Consider the following 15742-nt stretch of genomic DNA (forward strand, 5'->3'; position numbering starts at 1 on the left):
CATCAAAATCGAACGACTATATGATATAGCTACCATAGAAACAATAAAAATATAAAAAAAAAAACAAGAAAGAAGGCAAGCCGAAGTTCATATACCTTTGCAGCTATTGCAAAAATTAAATATATTTGAAAACATTGAAACTATGCAGCTCAATTATTCGATAGTTCCTATGGAAGCTATATGAAATCGTTTTCCGATTTTAATAAAACTAAAAGCTTAATTTTGAAATGCACACCTCCGCAAGGGTATAATAAATACGCCCCAGAAAACAATCGGGATTTAGGTGGTGCCAACTGCCGAGCATTTACTCTTTGACGCTCGTTCCATTTGGGCTGCTTTATTGCTTTAATGCGCAGTTTTAAACCCTTATAGTTTCAGTCCGAAGTTTGCAACGCAGTGAAGGAGACATCTCCGACCCTATAAAGCATATAAATTATTGATCAGCATCACTCGGAGAGTCGATCTTTATGCATAAAACATTCCCAAAAAATGTCTTTCTATAGCAGGGAGTTTATAAGTCGCAACGAGCCGGAACGTTTTTTTATTATTTATTCGAGATAAATTGGTTAAATATTTCAAAAACCGAACGCATATATCATTTATCTCCCATGGGAACAATCAAAATAATAACATTTAATTTTTGCAATAGCTGAAAAGGGTATATGAACTTTGACTTGCCGAAGTTTACTTCCTTTCTTGTTTTTACTTAGGATTTGCTTAGGGAGGTAGAGATGGGGAAAAACAGTGTGTAGTGCTGACCTCGTGACTTTTGGTCGATATTTACTCGGTATTTGGCTTATCGTTCCACTATCGAGCGCAACTATCACCTCTGATAACAAGAAACAATAACAAAAAACAGCTGACAAACGAAGGCGGGAGGTCATAGATTTTAATTTTGTCAATTGCAAGCGAGGTTTCATGTTAAAAGGGAAATTTGACTTATTGAGTACTATAAATCAAAATTTTACTTAGCTTTACTGGTGCTTTTCTAGATTTTGTTAGTATTAATTTTTAAATCAAAACAAACAATTACCAAATTCTTTGAGGTATACGGAAATTCTGCTTCATTGCGTCTAGTCCGATATCGATAGAAAACTCACGTGAGTATAAGTAATGCTCCGACGTGGATATTTGTAAGATTAGATACATTTTTAAGCAATAAACATATAAAGAAAATAACTGTCATCTTTCAGAGTTACATGATCGAAAATAAATTCATTTTATAGTGTCGGATACGCCTGCTTTTACCTGTTACATACTTACTATACTAGTAACAGGTACAATTAAGATTTCGTTTTCTGGCAGCTGTATTATCAGACCTGTTCCAGTTTTCACTAGGAAGAGAATTTGAAAACATTTTCGGATTTCCTTTGACATAGTTGAATTTCCCTTCTTCTTTGGGGATTTATCACTGAATTTTCCTGACTGGCAGCCGTCCGATATTGAAAAAGGTTAGGGGTGTTTAAATTTTACCCTGCTGGTGTCCCTCATCGAATACCATTAATAGAGTACTAATTTAAAGCACAAAATCGATGAATCTAGCATCGAAAACAATTTTTATGTATATGTATTATGTATTTTATGTATACAAAAATCACATAATACTATTATTCATTAAAAAAAAACTGAATATAAGAGTTATTTTTCAATTATATTTTTAATCAATTATAAAAGTTTATACTATAAACAAAAAAAAACTATGGCCTCCTCATTTATGTAGACTTTAATTTAGCCCATGATTTTTTCAACCTCATAACAGTTATTTTCGGTGCCTGCTATGAAGTATATATATTCTTGACCAGCATCACCAGCAGGGTCGATCTAGCCGTGTACGTATGTCCGTCCGTCCGCCCGTCCTTTCTCACCTTCTTTCAGTTTTTAAGCTATCCGCATGCAACTTTTCAAAAAGTTTTCGAATAGGACGACTATATCATATAGCTCCCATAGAAACGATCGGGGAAAAAAGAAAATAAATTATAACTTTGTTGTTTTTCAACTTTGGTTTTAAGTTCTTCGATATTTAATGATGATTTATTATTTTGGAACTACATATAGCTCCCATGGAAAAAATTTTAACTTCTCTAATTTTTTTAAAATTTATTTGAACAGAATGTCGCTTTTAATTTTACCCAAATCGGAAAACGATATCGCATAGCTGCCATAGAAACGATTGAATAATTGAGGTGTAGATAATCATCAATTTAGATGTTCAGATATTTAATTTTTGCAAGAGCTGCAAGGGTAAAAGAACTTGGCCGACCGAAGTTTGCTTCCTTTCTTGGTAAAAAGTCAAATAAGTTATTTTTAACCAAGCTATAATCTTCTTAAAACATCAGAGAACTATATAAAAATATCTTTTGCACTTTAAATTATCGCAAAGAATTTAAAAACAATTTATTTCTGTGCTTGCGGATCTGAATCCGTTAGCCAAATGCTTGGCGGAAAGTTTCCGTTAGTTTTTTCGGAAGATAACAAAGAATTAAAAGAGAGAATCTCGGTCTCGGAAATTCGAATTCGTGCGAGTTTTTCGGAAAACTGGAACAGTGCTGATATACTGATGTCTCCTTTTCTGCTTTGCAAACTTTTAAGTGAAATTATAATACCCTCTAACCTTGACTTGTGAAAATTGTGTGGGTTTATTTTTACTTATGTATAAGCCACAAAAATCCACGGAAAAACGCTTAGAAAGTCGGTTTAAGTGCTGTTGGGATTAAAACTAATAAAAGGCTTTTGAGCAATGCTGCCAGAGAACCCTTTTTGGTCAGCTTAGCCTGGCGAGTCCTTTAAAGGAATCCGCGTTTTAAAGCAATGAAACTTATCAAAAAGTCGTTTTGTTGCAGGTAGTGTATTAGTCGAAACGGACAGGATCGGTTTACTATATTGTATGGAGAATAATGAAAAAATTCAGCGGAATATCGACATACACAAACGCATAAAAATCGATGTTTAGTCGTTTTAAGGAACGTTTAACTTGAAGCTGCAAGAGTATGTGAACTTCGGATATCCGAAGTTTGCTTTCTTTTCGGTTCCTTCTCGATTTTTTTTTTACTAGACTTTAAGCTTCGATAAGTTGGGCCTTTTAATGTTGTTTTGTATCCGATTTTATGAAAATGTTCTGATATCTGCAATATCTTGTGTTTGTGTTTACTTTTCAGAAGTTGCTTTCGAGAGTGGCTTTAACTTGGCCAGAACGGAACCAAATGATAGTACCTCCGATGTCAGCTTTGCGGCAGCATCATCTGCGACTGCCCCCGCCATTCCAGATGGCAGTATTTTTTCACCGACTTCTCCTCTGAGTTGCGCGACATCATGCGGCAAGAGTTTGGGTTACATTGCATCGCCCAGCGCAAATAGCTTTGGTTCAGGTGCCGGTGCCGGTGCCGGTGCCGGTGCCCCAGTCCCCACCACAGTATTCAAGTGCAATCTCTGCGAGTACTTCGTGCAATCGAAAGGCGACATGGCCTCTCACATTGAGACTGAGCACCCATGCGCCGAGAGTGATGACTTCATCAGTATACCAACCAACACCGCTGCCCTGCAGGCTTTCCAAACAGCTGTGGCAGCAGCTGCGCTAGCTGCGGTGCAACAGCGTTGCGCCGCTATCAATGCACCGACACCGACACCGACACCGACGCAAGACGATGTCGAAGCGGACAAGAACTCGGACGCGAATGCTGGCGACGGCCCAGTGGCCATCAAGCGGGAGCGGCTTGAGGAGGAGGACGATCCCATGACCGCCGTAGAGGACACCAAAGAGATTACTTCCCAGGCGCCGGCCTCTTCGGAGTCGCCGAAAGATCCGGACACGGACACTCAAGTCGGAGTGCAGTGTCCCTTGTGTCTGGAGAACCATTTCCGGGAGAAGCAATACCTGGAGGCCCACTTGACAAGCGTGCACAGCGTTACCAGGGACGGCCTCTCCCGACTTTTGTCGCTTGTGGATCAGAAGGCCTGGAGGAAAGGAAGTGAGGGCATCGGCAAAGCCTCCCAAGCTCTGTATACCAATAGCAACACGGAGGAGGCAGCCCCAGCACCTAGTGAAGTCTTCGAGGAGTGCACTTCCAGCCTTTCGGCCTCCAGTACGAACGCAGCCAAGGGCACCACTGCCACCAACACGAGTCTCCCAGTGGGAATGCAGGGGCTCTCCTGCCAGCAGTGCGAGGCTAGCTTCAAGCACGAGGAGCAGCTGCTACAGCATGCGCAGCAGAACCAGCACTTCTCGCTGCAAAACGGAGAGTACTTGTGCCTCGCGGCCAGCCATATAAGTCGGCCCTGCTACATGAGCTTCAGGAGCATTTCAGCCATGATCAGCCACTTCCAGGACTCGCACATGAGCTTAGTCATCTCGGAGCGCCATGTCTACAAGTATCGGTGCAAACAGTGCTCCCTGGCGTTCAAAACCCAAGAAAAGCTCACCACGCACATGCTGTACCACACAATGCGGGATGCCACCAAGTGCTCCCTTTGCCAGCGCAACTTCCGCAGCACGCAGGCGCTGCAGAAGCACATGGAGCAGGCGCACCCCGAGGATGGAGCACCACCAGCCAGGTCGAACAGTCCGCAGACGCCGACATTGAATGCCGAGGAGGGGCACAACCACTCATCGGGGGAGGCCCATGCCCAAGAAAGAGGTAAAGTTACTTCCCAAAGATTAATTAGAATTTCGATTGAGCTCAGCATTAATTTGATCGTCTGGACGACTTGATTGCAGAGCTCCCAGCGACTGATGTCTCAACGCTTCGTGCGGAATCGCAAGCCAGCAAGGAAACTAGGCACTTGTCGCCCAGCCCAATGTCCCAGGACGCCCAGACCCAGCAGCAATACCTCGCAACCTTCGCAGCCTTGCTGAAGCAGCAGCAGTGCAACTCAGATGTAGGCCTCCACCCCGATGCCCTGTCACTGTCCACTGGAGAGTTTTCTCAGCACTTGCAGGTAGTGCCCTCCCCACATGAGGTTTGCGTGCTTGAGGACATGCCACTAATACACATTCTTTCAGGGCCTGCAAAACTTACAAAATCTTCAGCACATTCAACAGCAGTTTGGGAGCGTAGCTGCCGCATCGGGACTACCGATCAATCCGGTGGACATGCTAAACCTGATGCAGTTTCACCACTTGATGTCCCTCAACTTCATGAACCTGGCACCGCCCTTGGTCTTTGGCGCCGGGGCCTCCGGAAGCAACGCTGTTCCCGTGTCGACAGGCCAAAACAACAGCATTACCTCCTCCGCGGCTGCTGTGTCAGGATTGGCTGATGTCCAGCTCGCCAGCGGAGTCAACGCCTTGCCGGTGGACTCGGCTAAGGCTTCGATGGTCTCAGCTCAACCTCAGCACAATGTCAACTCAAACTCTCAGGTACTTGTCATATTAAGATTGTGATTGTCAACATCATTCTGTTTTGATCTTGAAATGAAAAAGATTATAACTTTGTTTTTTTTTTTTCGAGATATAGTATTGGTTTAATATTTCAGAGTTACGGTTTGAATCTAATTATTTAATTAGTCGGACGACTATAACATATAGCTCCCTTGGGAACAATCGGAATATTAAAATAAAGACGTGTGAAAAAAAAACCTTCTTTTTAACTTTTTTGAACAAATTGTTTTAAACATAGTAATGGTTTCATATTTTAGATTAGCAATTTTGATTGTATTAAAATCGAAAAACTATTTCATATAGCTGCTAAGGTCGATCGAATAAATGAGCTAAAAATCGCCACAGCTTAAATGTTTTTAAACATACTCGTGTTTTTAAGCATTCTGTTTGCCGAAGTTTACTTTCTGTACTGTTTTTCATTATATTTCCTTGAAAAATTGTTCTAACATTCTTTAAAAGTTGTATAATAACATGTAATCAAATTAGAAAAAAATATTATAAATGTCGCCGTAAAAAATCATAAAAATATTCGTTTTTTTTGCCTTTAAAACCCTACATTCAGGTTTTATATAGAATAGTTATTAATAAATTCAAAAAATATTAAGAAAATGTTGCTTGACGGTAAACGTTTTTTGCTATTACAGCTGGCCAGCAACCAAAAGCGGGCCCGAACGCGTATAACAGATGACCAGTTAAAGATTTTACGCGCACATTTCGACATAAACAACTCGCCAAGCGAAGAAAGCATAATGGAAATGTCACAAAAAGCAAATCTACCGATGAAGGTAAGGCTTCAAAAGCTTGATAGAGTACGGTTTTACAAAGATATTCTGTTTTAGGTGGTAAAGCACTGGTTTCGAAACACTTTGTTCAAAGAAAGGCAACGGAACAAGGATTCTCCCTATAATTTCAACAACCCACCGTCGACAACTCTTAACTTGGAGGAGTATGAACGCACAGGTCAGGCCAAAGTTACCCCTCTAAATGATACCAGTAGCGTCGCAATAACAGCGCCCATGACGACAGCAACGATTTCATCAGCATCGCCTGCTATTACCAATCTGAGCTCAAAAGAAAACGCAACTGCAAGGGTAACAACGGTTGGAAAGGCAATCGCTTCAGTGCCCGTCTTGTTCCCTGCTACCGTTCCAATCTCAACGCCAGTTTCTCGCCCAGAATCTACGAACTCGAGCGGCAATATATCCGATTACCTTAGCAATAATCTATTTTTTGGACAGCAGGGGGGTAAGGACCAAGGCTTGCCATATCCTGCGGAAGAGCAGATAAAGTCGGAGCCTCAGGACAATATGATTGGGGCCAATGACTTCGCATTCCAAACAAAGCAGCAGCCAAACTTTAACTTTTTAAAGCATCAGCAGGAACTTGGGGACCCGCAAGAACAATCTATTACGAATCAAGACACGGATATTTCGCAGGACCAATCAATACTTGCAGGTTCTTCCATTACGGCTCACTGTCAAGGCCAACAGCAAACAAACATCTTTGAAACGAAATCGGAGAGTGGTAGCTCCGATGTGATGTCGCGTCCTCCTACTCCGAGCAGTGCAGCTGCGGGAAACCTCTACGGCAGTATGAACGATTTGATAAATCAGCAATTGGAAAACATGGGCAGTAACATGGGACCACCAAAAAAGCTTCAGATTGTTGGCAAAACTTTCGACAAGAACTCAACACCGCTCTCCAGTTCGGCGAGTGCTAGCACTCAGTTTGAAAGCAACTCCTCCAACTCATCGAGTTCTTCATCCTCGACTTCAGGTGGCAAGAGAGCTAACCGAACTCGCTTCACTGACTATCAAATAAAGGTTTTGCAGGAATTTTTCGAGAATAATTCATACCCGAAAGACAGTGATCTTGAGTATTTGAGCAAGCTCTTGTTGTTGTCTCCCCGTGTCATCGTGGTTTGGTTTCAAAACGCCAGGCAAAAGCAACGCAAGATTTACGAAAACCAACCGAACAACTCGCTTTTCGAAAACGAGGAGACCAAAAAACAAAACATCAACTATGCGTGCAAAAAGTGTAGTTTGGTGTTCCAGCGGTACTACGAGCTAATCCGACATCAGAAGAATCACTGCTTCAAGGAGGAGAATAACAAAAAGTCAGCCAAGGCCCAAATTGCTGCTGCTCAAATCGCCCAGAATCTAAGCTCGGAGGACTCTAACTCCTCCATGGACATACACCATGTTGGCATTTGTCCGTCAGGCTCATCAGTGGTTTCGCAAGCCGTTTCTGCAGCTCCTCTGGCGGGACAGTTCGCACAGCAATCGTTTGGCGCTCTGCCCTCACCGCAGCATATGTTTGCGAAGTCTGCCTCCCTCACTGACTTCAGCCCTTCCACCACTCCTACGCCCCCCCAACGAGAACGCAGCAACAGCCTGGACCATCCACAACGGCCTTCCAAGTTCGACTGTGATAAGTGCGAACTGCAGTTTAGCCACTTGGAGAAATTGCGAGAGCACCAACTATTGCACCTGATGAATCCAGGTAACATTTTCTCAGATGCAGGCCAGAACTCCAATCCAGACGCCAACTTCGGTCCGTTCGGCAGTATACTGCAGAGCCTACAGCAAGCAGCGGCGCAACAACAACAACAACAACAACAGCCTCAACAGCCTCAACAGCCTCAACACCAACCACCACCGACAAAAAAGCGAAAATACTCGGACAGCTCTTCCAATCCAGATGAAATGCCGACCATATCGGAACTCGAGGCTTCACATAAGAAGCACGAATTCCTGTACAAATACTTTATGCAGAACGAAACGAACTCGGAGCTGAAACAGCAGTTTCTCATGCAAAGCCAACACAAGAAGGCGTTGCAGTTTCAATCCCAAGAGCAAGGAACTGAATCCGACTTTGAATTAGAATTCTTAACCAATTTCTATCAGCAGAGTGAGTTAAAGAAAGTCAGTAACTATGACTTTCTACTGCAGTACTACCGCACTCAGGAGGAGGCAGCCCTGAAGACCAAGTCCAAGCAACAGCATCCGTTTAGCTCCAGTAAGAAGCCAACTATCGAGTTCCTACTGCAGTACTATCAACTGAACGAGTCAAAGAAGTTTTTTCAGTTAGTTGCCTCGCCCCAAATAATGCCTGATGGCCTAGGCTACAAGCCGTCGTCGCCGATGCTGAAAGCTACGACGGACGAAATCATTGACGTTAACGCCGAAACATCGTTGGCGCAGGCAACAGAACTACAGAAAGAGGAGCAGGATGAACAATTCAGCATAGACAGGCCATGCGACGACAATGAGTTGTTCAAGACCAAAAACGAAGTGGAAAAGCTTAATAACAACAACATTAACATTAATATCAACTCGGCTCAAACCGATACAACCGTGGCGAACGATATCGAATCAGTTGAAATGGCAGAAGAGTCGGTGCCAGTGGCTCCCACATCAATAGCAATCAATGACAATGGCAAATATTTGAGCACGAGATCCTTACAAACAGACGACAAGGACAAATCCCAGTACCTACACAACCTTGAGGATTTTCTGGATGCCACTATGATAGAGAACAACTCTCAGACCCTGACTTTCAATGATGACGACAAAGCTTGCCAAAAGGACGAAGCGAGTATATCAATCCATAAAGCAAACGATATGGAGAAACGCTCTTCTGTGTCTCCGGTTAACGTTTCATCCAAACAAAACAAACGTCTACGTACAACCATACTTCCGGAGCAACTTAACTTCTTGTATGAGTGTTACCAATCCGAATCAAATCCAAGCCGAAAAATGCTTGAAGAGATATCTAAGAAAGTAAATCTTAAGAAACGAGTAGTGCAAGTAAGTACCAGCATACATACATATATGCAAAGAACCCAGAAAATTTGCTTAGGATTTAATTCGAAAAGCTGTGAAGGAGATTTAAGTATCACCTTCTTATTCTAATTTTTAAAGATATACTGGTCTAGACATGTCCGTCCGTCCCTCCAAACTTACATATGTATCTCTTAGTTTTCAGCAGGGATGAATCAATATTGGTTTCGGCTAGTGTTACGACCAATAAATATATATAAATATATATAGTAACTGTTTAAGTAATGGTTTCGGCTTTGGTTTTACCGCAACCAAAACAAGTTGTGGTTACCAGTTTAAACAAAACCACACCGTCTTCCGACGATGACTCGGTTCTCGGTTGTTCCTTGTGAATCTCCCGTTATTTTCCTCGGGCATTCCTTTTTGGTGTTTGTGGTACCGTTGCTTTTCTAATGTCGCCATTCTCTATGTGAGTTCGCCGTCACTCAGGTAATCGAACACAATATTCGTTGAAAAGTATGTTACAGATTGAAGGAATCACTTCCGACTATATAAAGCATAGGTATTCTTGATCAGGATCAATAGCCGAGTCGATCTAGACCTGTCCGTCTGTCTGTCCGTCCGTTTCTACGCAACCTGGTCTCTCAGTTTCAAAAGCTATCTGCACGAAACCTTTCCAAACTGTTTATCTGTTGGAGTACATAATTCGGAAAGAGCCGGATCGGACGGCTACAGCATATATCTCCCATAGGAACAATCAGGAAAATAAATTATAAAAAAAAATATATGAAAAAAAAATTTTTAATTCTTTATTTTTACTTTTCTTAATTTTTTGAACATAATAGAATTGCGCTTTTAATTTTATTCAAATCGGAAAACGATATCATATATCTGCCAGAGGAATAATAACGAATATTTAATTTTAGCAATAGCTGCAAGGATATATAAACTTCTGGTTGCTGACGTTTGCTTCCTTCTTTGTTTGGAGAAAACATTAGCAGAACCGGTACCAATGTTTCGGTATCGGTTAAGGTTATTCCGGTTGCTGTATAATTCGATTACGGTTTCTGGTGTCGGTTTCGCTAACGGTTTTGATTAGGATATACCGGTGAATAATAACGTTTACGAATCCGGTCTTAAGACTACACTAATGAAACTTCCAAATATAGGTTATCGAACGACTATATCGTATCAAACAAAAACATTTCTTGACGAGGTAAAATTAACGTGACGATCGCACCTTCAACTCCAAAAACTTCTGATACCAGATTTGTGACGATTATTATTTATGGACCCAACAGTTCGAATATAAGAAACATTTTTTTTTCGCACTTTCACGCACATCTCTCCGGAACCAAAAGACTTTCTTAAATTCTCAGCATGCACAAATTTCAATATTGCGACTATATATAGAGTTTCCTTCTTTTATACATCGCGAATAATCGGCATATATATATACACTCAACCGATTTGATGGGTTTTAAACAGCATACAATCATGATCTAGGGCAAAAACCAGCGATTTATTAACAAAATATTCTATATCTAGTTCCCACTGTAACTTTATTTCGTTAAAAATGACAAAAAATATGTTTCGTTTTAATATGTTATCATATAATTGTTTTTATACAGATGTCCTTATTATTTTCCTATTATTAATTTTTATTGTTTTTTACTTTATTTTTTAGTGAAAATGCAACACAGAACTATAAAATGATAGACAATCTTAAACTTATAGCCCAAACAAATGATTGGGCTACAGACTGATTTTTTTAAGTCATACTCTATAGCTTGCGAAAAAAACATGAAAGGTAAATAATGTAATAGTTGAAATTGTAGTCTTCTAAAAAGCAGAAAAAGCAGCAAAAGCAGCACTCATAACTGCTCTATTTTGCACTATTTTTCCAGGTCTGGTTTCAAAATTCTCGCGCCAAAGACAAGAAATCTCGCAACCAGCGACACTATGCCCACATATCTGACGACAACAGCTATGATGGCTCAAGTGGCAAAGACGTTGCCAGCGACCTGAAAGCAAATGGCGTGTCCGCGGAACAGGATCACGAACTGAATCTTCAGGACTGCCAGCTGTGCCAAGTCACCCAAGTCAACATCCGAAAGCACGCTTTCAGCGTAGAGCACATCTGCAAGATGAAGAAGCTACTCGAACAAACCACCGAGCTTTATGCCCAGAGCAATGGCAGCGGCAGCGACGACAACGATTCCGACAGGGAAAAGAGATTTTACGACTTATCGAAGGCCTTTCTGCTCCAACATGTTGTTTCGAACGCGGCAAGCAACGCCAATCTCACGCCGGGATCTGGACAGGACTCAAATGCTCTTCCGGAGGAGAACTGTTTGCTTAACTATAACACTGCTGGCGGTGATTCGAAGAGTCACATCCAGCACAACATGCCTGCCGAGATCGGCAATGATGAGGTCCGTAAGATCGCTGGTAATCAGGAACTTATGCAGCAGCTATTCAACCGAAACCATATCACCGGTAAGAGTTTCGGCGGGTTAAAGAATTTCGTTTTTTATCTCATCTGTTGATCAGACTTAAATTAACCAGTACAGCTTGCTTTTTATTTTGTATAAACTTGCAATGTCTATTTATTTTTAATTAAACGAGCTTTGTTTTGTTTTTGTTTTGCCGGAAAGATGTTATACGAACATATACGAACAGAAACAGACAATCTTTTAAAAAAAAAAAAACATTGAAAACCTATTATTATAAATATACTTTTAACGCCTCGCAAATTTAAACATAACAAACAAAAATTATAAAATATTTATATATTTAATAGGGTGTAGCTATATGAATATAACATTAATGAGACATTTTATACATATGTATGTAAGAATATGTATCTATGTATATGTGTGTGTAAAACTATAAAAGCGGACTATGTGTTGCATTGTGTGAGGAAGAATGTGGCACGTCAAGTAAACTTTTAGGAACACTTTAAGTGTTAAACTAAATCAACAAATCAGTACATGGTACTTTTCTGCTAATCTTCTTTGCCTTCCGTCTCGAGATTTGCCAAATCCCCAATCTATCCCGACGTTTTTTGAAGCGACCATAAAAAATATAAATCAATGTTTTGGAAATAATCGATATAAACTGAGTTTTTGGTGCTACAATTACCGATATTGACACTTGATGAGTGCCTAAATAAATATATTTAATGTATAAATCAACTACTGCAAGAACCGAATAACATTAGTATACTGAAACATGTACAAAAATAAACATTTTATTTTATTCAAATCATTTATTTCCAATTTGCATTTTTATTTTTATTTTAACAATACTTTGGTTTGTAATGTCAATGATGAAATCTTTTCAATTCGAGTAGTGTTACGCAATCGAAAATGATAACTATGCAATCGGTGAAATCTAAATCAGTAACTCTCATCTTATTAGTTATAGGTGGAAAGTAAATTGGAGTGTTTGTATGGCCTTATAACCGTGGTGGTGGTTAAAACTTAGGTGAGTTGCACTACTCAAACTTATCATGACACACTAAATACATATGTTCTATATTACAGACTACGAATGGAAAAATGACTGCATATTGAGATGCGAAAGATACGTACACGACACAAATACGAACATAAACAAACCATACTACGAAAACTAAAAAGTTCCTATTTTAATGAAATTTATAAAAACATTGACATTCCACGAACCAAGTGAATATACAGATATATGTATTGAAATTCTTGCGAATACCTATTTCAACATTAGTAAGAATTTCTTAGTTATACGGCAGTGTTCCTAACTATTCAAAATATAAATTAGCGATAATCTTAAAGTATACACAATTGTGGCAATCCTAAATAATTCGAAATGGAGGGCTTAATTTTGATAAGTCGAAATACCATGGCAGCTCCAAACAAAATTATATAACAACTAGATACATATATAATGAACTAGATTTAATGACACGTAAACTGAGTTCCTAGCATTTGATTGCTTTATGCCTTTGTTTTCTATATTAGAATGTAATCAATGAACACTAAGATCTGCTTCGGCATGCCGATCTTTTAAATATTTTTCAAAAGTTTAAGATATACAGTGGTTCCTATTAAATTTTCGGAAACTGTACAAGGATATGAACATATAAACAGCTTTTTATTTATTTAATTATGTCATAAATATGCTGAGAGTAAATGTGCCAATATTTTATTTTGCAATGCATGCTTATAGCATAGAAAACATTGTATCTTTGAAGCTATATTATACTCAAAATTGAATGCGTTTCAAATTCTATAAAAAGAACACGTATCCTAACTAATTAAAAAAGGAAGAAAAAAACAAATGATTAAAAAACAAAGTATGAGTTTTAGTTGTTGGTTTGTACCTCTAAATTCCTTTCCATGTTAAATATTTGTTACGGCGAGTTAAACTATTAATTCACATTCAAAAATAATTTTGTATTTTTAATGACGTATATTTGAAATTTATGTTTTAGACTTAAAAGAATAAATGTCAACTTCTAGGCGGAAGACAGGAGTTACTATTTCACAATTGCGTTGATTTTTTATTGAAGCTTCCAATACAGAACTTAGAATTTAAAACAAAGTCTCAGCTTTTTATTGTACCGTTATTTACTATATATAATTTTTTTATATTTTCCCTGCCAATCTAAGAAAAGATATTTTGAGAAGACACAGTTGGCCCAAAAAAACAGTTAAATGATATTTAAACAAAATAGTGTTAGACTGATTCCTTTTTCCAAAACTTTTAAATTACCCATATTTATATGTATTCAATGTCATTCCGCATCACTTACATCCATACGTACTCGTATATGCATAAGTGTATTGTTAACTGCAAAAAATATATACATATGTTGCGAAACATAAGAAAAATGTACTAAGAAGTTCCTATAGAATTTAATAAAAAGAAATACAAATATATTTACGTGTAAGTTCAGAAATACCATTATTTTCTGTTTATCTAATTTTAAATTATGACAGGAAAATGATGAAGAACTAATCAGCATATGTCCATATTAACATTAGAATATTAAAAATGTGTGCAGTGTTTAAAATCCCATAATCATTTTATAAAATAATTATTTTCATACCTATGTACTTAAGCATTCATAATTGCCAAGAAACACAGATTGACATATTTGGACATAATAGCAGTCTTACACTTTCATATATATGTATATGATCATGAAACTATACCCTCGCAATTACAAATATGTACTAGTTAACAAAACTAGTCGGTACGATAAACATATTTGATCAACATACATATGTAACACACAAAATAATATGCGATTTCACAGACGAGATCAGAACTTTTATTGCTCAATAGATAGCCACCATATATACTTTCGTATGTATGTATAAATATATAACATATCACCATAAACATACTAAACTAGACTAAACCCTAAAAAGTTCGGTCTGTTCCTTTTTTCCAAATACAATTTTTAGCAATGACCTTGTCTTTATATTTTTGAATTGACTACATACATAGTTTGTGATTATTATGTTAATTTATCTTGGGTTCTCCACTGGGTTTCCTCTGAGCTAAGTAATTGTACATATATATTTTGTGTGTTAGTGGGAATGCTAAGCGCATTTTTGCCAATCATATACATATGTATGTACAACGTTGCTATTAGTTAATCGATTCAAACAATATTCTTGCTATACAAATACAAATACTTGATTCGTATATTCAGAGTAAGTAAACTTAAACGTAAACGTAATTTTAATGTCAACCTATGTATTAATCAGAGTTACTACAAATATTGGGTAAAACTTGAAAAAAGGAAAAATAAATACATATTTATAAAGTTCCTATATATTTAATAATTGGCAAAAGATGTGCATATATTATAAAATTATAACTTAATAAAGATATGAACAAAAAACACATGTGTTTTGTTCCATGTAAAGCTGGTCAAGAACTTGTGGTATTTAGCTTACATTTATTTACTTTATAACGACAACGGACTATATTTCGTTCTATCTCCTGAGTATCGTACAAATTCTATAAACTAAGCTCCATGGAAGCGCTAAAGTGACATCTCTGGTAGAGCTGGTGACACAATTGTCATCAGCATCGAAGGAAACCATCTTCAACATACAAAAGTACACTTATACCTTCTTACCTTTTGGTTGCACACGGTATTACAATTTTGGTCAGAAGTTTGGAACGCAGTAGAGGAGATATGGCCGATAAATAATAATTATATTCTTGATTAAGATAGCTAGGACGTCTTCTACAAAAGTTGTAGAAAGGCAAAATGAGATTCCTGGGCGTAGCATTTAATTGAGCTCATCTGGGTTCCCGGTGCTGCCATGTAATGACCTCTGTCGCAGCTGCGACCAACACCGACCGGCCCAGGGAATCCTCCCACTCCCACCCCCACCCCCACCCCCACCTTGACAACGTAATGTGATGTTATACTGCATATTTGAAAATCGGCACATTTGCATCGGGAGAACTCTTACTAACACATTTGTGTACTGACAACGGTTGGTCAGTGTGGAAGGCGTAAGCTTAAATTGCGTTGGGGTCACCAAATTAAAAGAGAGTAGAGGCTTGATTGTGATCGGTA

At 38.8% G+C, this 15742-nt stretch overlaps 1 protein-coding gene across 4 annotated transcripts in view; it reads left to right on the plus strand.

Moving 5' to 3' along the window:
• Positions 1-14994, plus strand: part of LOC108145275 (zinc finger protein 2) — a 55233-nt gene extending 40239 nt beyond the window's left edge. For 2 of the 4 annotated variants that reach the window (XM_017270568.2, XM_017270569.2), the window contains 6 exons: positions 3156-4631; positions 4712-4932; positions 4997-5353; positions 6019-6159; positions 6214-9183; positions 11064-12426. In XM_017270568.2, the coding sequence (XP_017126057.1) occupies positions 3156-4631; positions 4712-4932; positions 4997-5353; positions 6019-6159; positions 6214-9183; positions 11064-11705 (5807 nt within the window). In that variant the 3' untranslated portion in view covers positions 11706-12426. Of the gene's footprint in view, positions 1-3155; positions 4632-4711; positions 4933-4996; positions 5354-6018; positions 6160-6213; positions 9184-10843; positions 10967-11063; positions 12427-12579; positions 12646-12704 lie in introns of those variants that run through there. The other 2 variants (XM_017270570.2, XR_001774398.2) reach the window with 2 other exon arrangements.
• Positions 14995-15742: the final 748 nt, after the last annotated feature.

The sequence above is a fragment of the Drosophila elegans genome, unplaced genomic scaffold (assembly GCF_018152505.1).
Source record: "Drosophila elegans isolate 14027-0461.03 unplaced genomic scaffold, ASM1815250v1 contig_349, whole genome shotgun sequence".
NCBI classification, from domain to species: domain Eukaryota; kingdom Metazoa; phylum Arthropoda; class Insecta; order Diptera; family Drosophilidae; genus Drosophila; species Drosophila elegans.